Here is a 10461-nt window from a genome sequence, read left to right as displayed (position 1 = left end):
GCAGCATGTTAACGCTGCTGTCTCCACAGTTCCAACTGTTACGCACCCTGTTCTCAACACCGTGTTGAGAGCCTTGCTGAAGAAGCAAGGCTACTGCTTCTTTGGTCTCGTCAAGTTCATGTTGTATGAACCCGGCTATGGCCGCATGTTGCTCATGTGTTCAGAGTGAACAGCATGGCGCCAACGGCTGGCCCGCCTGCGACCGAGCTCATACGTTCGATCGCTCTCCATTCAAGGTCATGAACTTTTCGCGCGTTGCGTGATAGCCTTCTTGAGGGCTTGAAAACTCCCTCCTTTATCATCAAACATGTCCATGTTGTATGAACGTGCATGGGCCGTTGAACGGACTATGAAGTGTTGACAGGTTGTAACGGGGCACCCTTTTTTTGCTAGTACTGATAACAGTACTCTTCATCCTACACTGGTTACAGTGAAGGTAGGGCGCCTCGACTACGTCACGTACACGACGTGCAGAGGAAGATTCTAAGTAGCTAGGAAGTCCAAGCTACCGAAGGTTAATTTTATGGCATTAGAATAGGAAAAAAGTAAAACTGTATTAATATTAAGGCCTTTCGTAACGATCTATTTACTACTGACTTTAATATATAATTACAAACGCACAATTGTGTCTTATAACGATTGGCGGGGTTGATTTAAAATTAAAATCAACCAATCAATAGAACTAATGTCTTATTGCGTCAATTTTATTTAAATTTGGTAATATTTGAACTATTAAGTCAAAATTAATAAATATAATAATGCTGTACTTCTTTATATATTTCCTCGCATAGTAAATAATATTTCTTATTTTTCTTGTAGGAAATAATTTTATTATTCTTTTTATAGGAAATAATATTTATGTAACGGCACACCCCGTTACGAAAAGGTATTTTATCCGATTCCACTTCCTCTGCACGTCGTGAAAGTGAAGTATTTGGAGGCACCTCACCTTCATGTAGTACTAGCGAAAGGTGCCTCTTTTAGGAAATAATTATGAAACGGACACCCCGTTACAAATTACGTTAACGAAAATGTAGTGAAATAAAATAAAATTTGAAAATTAATGACTCCTTGACCTTCCGTTCGCAATGCGTATTATGAAAATAAATGTTCAATGTTCGTTTACTTATTGTGAAGCAAATCAAGAACAGCCAAAACTGCTTTTTAATTGAAGTCTGTCGTATCACTTGTCACTCGCAGGTTGAGGCTTCTCATGTAACCAAAGTGGCAAGTCGCCAAATTTTTAAACCAAGTAGCAACGTGTAATGTTGTGCTGAAGCCTGCGTACACGAAACTTAATTATGCGATGGTCATCACGTCGGCACACGTAAAGCTGTAGCAATTTGATAATGCAGCTTCTCCAATGGTGTCACCAATACTAAAATAAGACGCTAATATTTAAGTGAACCTAAAATTAACGACAAGCTAGCAGTCGGCAAAGACTCATGAAGGGCAGAGAGCAGACGCCAGACGCAAAGGACCAGGGTTCAAGATCTTGACCGCATCGAAATAAATGTCGAGTCTATTCAGCCCAGCTCCTCCTGCAAACAAAGGTAAACTGACGTCTAAGCGTGCGGGTTTCTCAACACAATAATGACTGAGTCTCCGCGCAAAAACATTTTACTGACGAAGCGGTCTTTGTTAACGGGCTTGGCCGCCTTCTTCCCTTTTCCCGCCTTAGGCATCTCAGTCCACATCTCTTTGACATTCTCGAGAACCATGTTGCAGTGACGGTCGAAAGCCTTAACGCGCGCCAGCAGCTTGTGGTTGTTGCGAACATTGATTAGCACCTGCGAGTTATTCTTAACGCTATGCATTAGCACTGACAGCGGACCCTTTTGGAACTCCTCTTCGTCCTCCTGCACCCGTTTGAACTCGACATCTCCTGTGCTAGAAGCGACACATAGACACGATATATATACAATTACAAGTGTGACAACTCGGACATCTTACATGCCTAACAACAAAGACTACGTACCTTGCCATAATGTATCGAGCCTTTTATTGCAACTAAGGAAATGGTTTTTCCGATCGCACTTAACGCGATCGTAGCGAATAAATTGTCTATAAGGAATAAATGGATGGATGGAAAGTACAACTAGGTCAGCGGAAATATATTTTGAGCATAGAAGGTACTACCCCTTGCGAACCTACTTGCTAGAATAAACTTCAAAGACAAGGAGCGTTTGTAATCCCAAGTTACACTAATCCAAGTCCATGTTGTTAGCTTCATTCTTGTCCTCAGCTTGAGTAGCCTCAGCAGACTCAGAAGAATCGTGCGTCTCCACCTTCGAAAGCGGCTTAGGCTTCGTCGTAATCGGAAGCGCAACGGCACGTACAGCCACAACCTTACTGCGAATAGAAGCTGATGTGATCACAGGAGTATCAGTCGGCTTCAAGTCAGCCTGTTTGGTCAGGCCGTCAAACAGCCAACTCTCAGCATCCAAACACGTCTGCCGCAACTTTGTCTTTTCTTCGTCGGTCCAATGCGCATACGCGTCATCTCCTGAGTTGACCATGCGCTTATACTCTTCTAACACTGCGGTGAGCTCAGCCTGGGCGTAACCGCGCTCCGTGCTTTCAGTGAGACGGAATTCAACAGGGGAAGACAGGTTGCGCATGTTATCGAGCTTCTGCTGGTATACCGACTTTGTGCTGTCAAAACCTTCGTCGGTGTACAACCAATCCTCAGTCTCCACTAGTTTAGATTCCAGATTTCCTTTTTCTTCGCCAGTGATGAAGCCAGCCAGCTTGTCCGTAATCTGGTTACGCATTTCGTAGACGAAACTCTCAAGCTCATTGCGCTTGTCAAACGTCTCCTCAATAACGCGGTCTTGATGTGCCATTTTTAATTCTTGCTCTGCTGCCGTGTCAACATCATTGGCCGAAAGACCGCCGACTTGTGCTTGAATGGTCAGTTCAATCTTGCGGAAACGCTTCTTCTTAGGCTCGGGTAATATTTCGTCTTTCTTTTCGTCGCCTTCTTTGACAGGAGTATTAGCCTCGGCACGCTTTTCCTCCTTGATCTCTTGCATTAGCTGCGAGGAAGCTACCGAAAATAGTCCGTTCATGTCTTGTTGCACATTCACGCGAATCTTTGGAGCCTCAGTGCCAGCCTCCTGACCAGGCATGCCTGAGATTGTATACTTGCCAATACTCATGTCGTAATCAGAAGAAAGGTAAGCTTTGGCCGCCTCGTCATAGACAGCGTCAATAGAAAATGGCTTGTCGCGACGAAACGTTATGCGTTTTGTCTTTGGATACTCATCCTTGCGGTTGAAGATTACAAGTGAGCTGTCATCTGACGTGGAAGCCTCCATGTTTACGTCCTCTTCGTCATCAGCTGCAGCGTCTGTGCCTGTTGAAGCGCTGCCATCCCACAATAAACGCACGGGCAGATGCACGCAGTCCGTTACGCTAAATTCTTTCACTTTAAACAAAGGCGAGAGAATGGCACAGTTTAGTGCGCAGCCGCGAGCCACTGACTCATCAGCATTCAACGTCGAGCTTAGGCCAAAGTTTTGCTGCTCTAAATCCAGGCCGAGAACGAACGCAAGGTGGCGCTTAACACTTGTCACACGAGTACCCCCACCTACAATTTCGACGTTCGTAATTTGCGCCTTGTCAATGCCTGCGTCAATGAGGGCACGCTCAATAGGAGCGTCCAGGCGCGTCAGAAGTGGAGCAATAAGCCCTTCAAAATCTTCAAGCGTCAACTGCGAGTTGTAGTCACGGTCGTCTGCTAGGCACTCAATATTTAGCTGCGTGGCCGTGACGCCGTATGGGCTGAGGTTTTTCTTGGCTTTTTCACAAGCTGAGAGCAGCTTAATACGCGATTTTGGATTTTCAAGAGGGTTGGTCTTATATTTCTCGGCAAACTTGGCTGCTACATCCTTGGCGATGACCATGTCAAAGTCTCGACCGCCGAGGAAGCTGTCGTAGGTGGCAGACTTGACAGTAAGCCGGCCTTGAACGAAGGCTACGATAGAAACTGTATAGCTGGCGTGGCCTAGGTCAATAAACATGACATATTGAGGCTCTGACTCGTGGAAAAGGTTACGAGCGGACTTGTAGATGCCATATGCAAGAGCAATAGCTGTGTGCTCATTAATTAGACGCAAACAGTTTAGGCCAGCAATCTTGGTGGCATTTAGCAATGCACGACGTTGAATGTCCGTGTAGAAGCCGGGGCACGAGAGCACGCAGTAGGCAGGATTAACCCCCTCATTTGCAGCGGCTGCGATGCTCTGCATCTTATTAAGAATCATTGCTACGATCTGCTCGCATGAAAAAGTGACGGGCTCGTCGTTATAGTTAAGCACAATGCCCACGTCACCACTAGCGAGTTCCACGCACGTGTAGGCGAGATGTGCAATCTCATTTTGCACCTCTTGGTGCTTAAACTTACGGCCAATGAGCCGCTTGATATCCGTGGCCGTATTCTTGTAGTGCGCGCGCGCCATGCTGATGGCGGCCTCGCCGATGAATCGCTGCTTACCCTGCACGCAGACCATATTGGGGTTCTTTCGATTAGAGTTTTCATTCAAAATGATATCGATACCGCCGCGCTTGGCTTGGGCAATCACGCAGTCCACGTTCCCAAAGTCTACGCCGATCACAGACATAGTTAACGGTTTAAAGGGAAGAGTAAATTAGAGGGCTCCACTACGTAGGTACTAAAAACGAAAGTGGCTCAGGAGCGGGGGCTAGGATCCTCAACGCACCAGACAGATAATTACTTTCTTTTATATACTATCATAATTAATAGTTAGAAATCGTAAAATCTAAAGTATTCTACCTGCACTTCTATGTTGCGATTTGAAAATTAGTTGTCATATTTATGTTAGACTGGCTGCCATTCAATCTTTCCCAGCTATATTGCGGTCGAAGACACCGTCTTCAAACGGCGCTCCGCCCGAAACAAGGAGTAATGAGGTTAGGAATATGACTTGTTGGGATTAGCGTGGCGTTACCTGAGATTTCGAGAACGTTCTCGAATTAGAACCAAAATAAATATTAGAATTCAGAGTCTGACATATTACTGACGTTAATAACAATAACTACAACTTTCTAGCAAGACCCTTCGGCAATCGCAGAGATAACTTGCCGATTGCTACAGCTGGAACTTCTCGTCAATTCTGCCAGCCCCTTATAGTCTCCGCTGCGTAGTGCCTCGTCAATTTCCGTCAACACTTAGTGTTAGGTAACCAGTGCGACAAATACATGTAATTGTAACGGGGTGTCCATTACATAATTATTATTTCCTATAGAAGAAAAATAAGCAAAGAAGTACAAAACTATTATCTTTATTAATGTTTACTTAAATAGTTCCACTAATACCAAATTTAATATTATTGATGCAACAAGACATTAGCGCTACTGATTGGTTGATTTTAGTCTAAAACAACCACGCCAATCGTTTCAAGACACGATTGTGCGTGCGCAAGGAGGCGCCATACTTAGTTAGATATTAATATAATAAGTTCAGTAGTAGATAGAAGATCGTACTAAATATATTAATACAGTTTCTCTTTCCCCTAATTATATTTTTTTTAAATTACCTTTAGTAGCTAAAGACCCTTAGCTACTTTAAACCCTTCCTCTTTACCCCTGTGTGCGTGAAGTTTCGAGGCGCCCCACCTTCACCGTAATCAGTCTAGGTTGAAGAGTACTGTTATCAGTACTAGAGAATGGTGCCCCGTTACACACCTGGTAGCGCTTCGTAGTTCGTTTAATACGGGGGAAGGGTGAGCCTATAGTTTAGGTCTTCAAGACAACAGCATCACACGCTCTGGAAGCATCTTTTAACAGGCTGGTCTCGCGGTGTTTCTAGAGAAAAGACAAAGACATTCTCCTAAAGAATTTTACCTGCCAAATGTTTACCTCCCAAGCTTGAAACAAATGAGTGACAGTCTTTACCTGCCCACAAGTGTACCACCGATGCCGAAAAAAGGCATCGATGAATAATTCCTTACACATGGCTAGGCAACGAATGAGAAATTGACGGACATTTTTGATACGCTACAAGACGAATACAGCATGGACGAAATCTCACGGCTATTAATAATACACATGGCGTCAACACCAGCAATTAGCATGAAATTACTGGAATCCTGGAAGTTAAGGGGGGAATCCCCATTACGGTTCAAAGTCAACAATCAAATTTATGTGATTACTTAACATTAAAAAAATTAACATATTTTTTAATCTTTTTAAGCTTCATAGTAGGAGGTTTTTGGTTAGATAACACAGATTTTCACGGACGTTCCATCCAACATGGACATGCTGGATAAAGAAGAAGGGAGCTTCCAAGCCCCTATAGAAGGTTATCACGCAACGGGTGAGAAATTTCCTCATTTGAGTGACCTCGAATGAAGAGCGATCGAACGAATGAGGTCGGTTTTAGGCGGGCTAGCCGTTCGCGCTATGCTGTTCACTCTGGGCAGAGATGAACAGCATGCGGCCATAGCCTAGTTCATTCAACACGAACTCGACGGGGCTCAAGAGAAAGTAGCCTTGCTTCACCAGCATGGCTCTCAACACACGGAGGTGTTGAGAGAACGGGATGCTCAACAGTTGGAATTGTTGAGACAGCGGCATTAACATGCTGCTAGCGGGCAGACGCTTCTGCGTCGATTCAAAAGCTTAACGCTGGAAGTTTCTTAGTTTAAGGCAGTCGAAGGCGGCTTTCTTTTGAGATGGTTCGTCGAGTCAGACAGCGCCATATAAGCTCGTCGTATCAGTTATGATGCGATGAGAGTGAAATTTGGCATGTCCAACTTAGCCGGACGTGCCAAATCTTAGGCCTTGGGGCTCAAGCTTCACGACCCATTAGTATTTGGGTCGAATGAGGTCTTCAAGACCCGGCTCAGACAAACATTTGGGCCGCCACGTGCCGAATTCAGGGCTCTAGCCGAGCTCCTGGATTTGAAGCAGGGCAAGCCTGATATTCACACTTATGCCCAACATACACAATACCTGGTCAGTTGTATCGTTACTCATCCATTAATGAACAAACACAGGTATCGTGTTTATTAAAGTTCTTGCAGACGGTCTTGTAAAGTCCCACCTGTTCCGGCTAAGCGATTTCTATAGCGGGACAGGAGGACTTTAGTCAAATACAGGCTTTTGTCCACTCTTGTGCTTTTTGTCCACCGAGACGACAAGAAAACGGAGGTCCAGAACCCATGAATCTCGTATGTGGAGGGCAAGAGACCTCGCTCTTTAAGTTACAAACGATTACAGAAATGTAATCGTTGTCAAAAAATGGGTCACTACGCATATGAGTGTAGTGCCCCACGGCCAGTGCCTAAAAGCACTGAGCGAAAAGACCGACCTCTTGCTAGAAACAGCGAAGGAAGCGGATCCGACGCAACATTGCAGAATCGCAATGGCGAGGCGGATCGTAAAAAAACGGTCGGGTCGGTAGCTGCGGAGCGCCCTACTGATCCAGCAACGTCAAAAGAACTTGCAGGTCTTTGACGAAAGCTGCTCCTCACACACCAACATTGTGTATAAATGCCTCAGGGGGTGACGTTAACCTCATCACCCTGAAGATAAAAGTGTCAAATAAGTTGCCACTTAAGGCTCTAGTCGATTGTAGGGCGTCAAATAACTTTATTAGACGTCAATCGCTAGAAGATCGCAGGATCAAATTTATTGAGCACGGTACCCCTCTAACGAGGATGACAGTGCGTCCAGCAACAGGCGCATCTGTAACGGCTAAGAAACGTGTAGTTGGTATCCAATGCACGCTAAAGGGTTAACTGAACGATGATGATTTTTTTTCGTACTTGATTTAGATGACAAATATGATGTCATCCTTGGATTGCCGTGACGATGCCTGTCTCTTGCTCATCAGATGGTCAACTGAAGAACGTCTTGGAGCGTCCACAAGCGTGTGGATGTCCTAAAAGTGAGTGTGATGGCCTCACTTGTGGTTCGGGGTCGTTAGCAGGACTTCACAAGACCTCAGTATGAATACCCTTACATTGTGAATTAGATCCCGACGGCTGTGCACAAGCACAGGCAGCGTCGAAGTTCGACCACTTGAGTAAGTTGAGTGGTACGAAACAAGGATGCTTGCTTAAAAAGCAACATTCAAGAAAGTTAAAAACGCCAGTCTATAAGAGACAGTGTGAAAGTCCTGGATCGACTGGAGAGTCGATCGAAGGGGATCTCGCTGTGGTAGCGCAACCACAGGTAGAGGCAGTTGGGGAGGATAATCCTCAAATATTTTATGTTAGCATAAGTTTTCATAAACCTGTGGTCAAAGGCTATTAGGTATCTTTGTAAATAAGGTCAAAGAAGAAACGGAGACAATCAATTTCTTAGTAAACAATGGATCAAGTGTCGGCGCTTATACACTTAATCTATCAGCGCCTCCAAAGTCAACATCGGAGATAACTCAATTGCCAACGCTAGAACCGAAACGGTTCTTGCGTGATTTGCGTAGCGGCAAAGTCAAGCAGATCTGCGTCCTTGTCACAGATGACAAGTACGTGGCCGATATTCTATCGGCATTAGTATTTCCTGAGATCGAACGGATTCTCAGCAGCTCATCGATGGACAAACGTTTCCTCGACGACAAGCTCGGATGGAACGTTTTACGTCTCAATCCTGGTAGTCTTGAAGACAAATCCTTTTAATAAGGATTTGATCGAATTCAAGGATGTATTCTCTGAGTCCGTGCCGTGGAGTTCCCTAAGGCTAAAGGCACTCGACACGAAATCAACCTGATTCCAGGTTTAAAATACTGTGTCATGAAGCAACGACCATTGCCTCGTGAACATTAATAAGCAATCGACAAATTCTTTGCCGATCGCTAAGCAGCGGGCCATAGGAGGAAATCAACTCCCCATATAGCTCTCCGACCTTGCGTGTGCGTAAAGCAACAGGAGAATGGCGGATTGTGCATGCACTCACAGAAGTTAATGCCACAACAGTACCGGCTCAACGCCGATACACGAAAAGACGTAATCATTCGACGTTATGTCAAAGAGAACTATCCTTTCGTCAATGGATCTGATGGATGGATTCTACCAGATACTTATGCCTGAGCAGGATATCCCGTTCACAGCAGTAAGCACCCCAAGCGGAATGCTTTGGGGGTGGCTAGTCATACCACAGATACTTAGTAATGCACTGCGACATTTAACAGATGTGCAACCAATCTGTTAAGATCGGTGCGGTATTTCGCAACGAGCTATTTGATGATGTCTTCGTTCATAGCAGAGCCGTGAAGAGAAAGTCGTACGTTGAAGTACATCATACCCACGTCCGAAAGCCTAAACTTATGCATAAGCATAAGTTGTACGCGAATCTCAATAAGTGTATATTTGCTACAAGCGAAATACCATTTCTTAGGTGTATCGTTAATAATCACGGTGTACCACAAATCCGGGAAAGATCAGGGGGTCACCGATTGGCCTGTGCCGTCGATATAAAGGGACTAAAAAATTACTCGGTTTAGCGGCGTGCCTACACAAGTACCCACGCAATTATGCCGAAATGAAAATAAATTTTTCTTCTTTGTTGAGGAAAAAGTGTATAGTGGTAATGGAACGCTAATTGTCAGCGTTCCTTCAAAGTTATCAAGAAAAGCTTGATACAATCGCGAATCCTGACGATTGCTGACCAAGACCGACCTTTTCATGTGATCTGTGACGCCAGCGATTTCGCAATCGGCAGTGCGTTAACGCAATATGACACAGACGACGCGCTCTGCGTCACCTGTTATAAATGGCGTCAGCTTCAAACCAGCTGAACGCACTATCTAGTGCATGGCAAGGAACTTCTTGCCATGAAATATGCACTGGCTAAATTTAGGGTCTATCTCTCGGAAGATAGACCTTTCATTAAATATACGGACTATGCGGCCGTACGCACGGGCTTAAACAGTCCACATCTCTCGCAAAGAATGGCGAGGTGACTATCGTTCTTCGCGGAGTATAATTTTTCCTTGGAATACAAACCAGGACGACTTTATGTCGTCGCTGATGCGTTATTACGCCGACCCGATTTCGAGTTGGCTGCGCACTCCAACAGTGAAATTAATCTCACTGTTGCAACACTCATTCAGGTGTTTCGTCATCAACTTTGTTTAATGACATAACGAAAGCCTACACAGAAGATAAATCGTTCTGCGTTTAATGGACCATCTGATAAATCCATCCAATAATTCTTTTAAAGATTTACCGGCTTTATATCGATCGTCATCCGATCGATATACAACACGCAACGGCTTACTGTACTACACAGCCGTTGCCGGCGACTCCACATGTCGTCGTCCCAACTCACATTGTTTTACGCTTGCGCATCATGTATGAGTGTCACGATGCACCAACAAGTGGGCATCGCATCGTGGACGTGAGAAAACTTATCTCACAGTAAGTCGCGACTTTTACTGGTCTCGCCAGTTACAGTTCGTGAGCAAGTACATTCGTGCTTGCGAGATATGTG

General features: G+C 44.9%; 2 protein-coding genes across 2 annotated transcripts; both read right to left on the bottom strand.

Moving 5' to 3' along the window:
* Positions 1-1565: 1565 nt before the first annotated feature.
* CCR75_001912 (uncharacterized protein) lies at positions 1566-1986 on the bottom strand (the record flags this gene model as incomplete). The annotated part of the gene is made up of 2 exons (XM_067960013.1): positions 1566-1890; positions 1979-1986. 2 exons carry the CDS (start codon positions 1984-1986, stop codon positions 1566-1568), a joined length of 333 nt encoding a protein of 110 aa, XP_067816875.1.
* A 218-nt stretch (positions 1987-2204) lies between these two features.
* On the bottom strand, positions 2205-4625 carry CCR75_001913 (uncharacterized protein; the record flags this gene model as incomplete). The annotated part of the gene is made up of 1 exon (XM_067960014.1): positions 2205-4625. One exon carries the CDS (start codon positions 4623-4625, stop codon positions 2205-2207), a length of 2421 nt encoding a protein of 806 aa, XP_067816876.1.
* Between the last annotated feature and the right edge of the window lie 5836 nt (positions 4626-10461).

The sequence above is a fragment of the Bremia lactucae genome, linkage group LG4 (assembly GCF_004359215.1).
Source record: "Bremia lactucae strain SF5 linkage group LG4, whole genome shotgun sequence".
NCBI classification, from domain to species: Eukaryota; Oomycota; class Peronosporomycetes; order Peronosporales; family Peronosporaceae; genus Bremia; species Bremia lactucae.
Note: the sequence above shows the minus strand (reverse complement) of the source record. Positions and strands in the feature narration are given on the sequence as shown.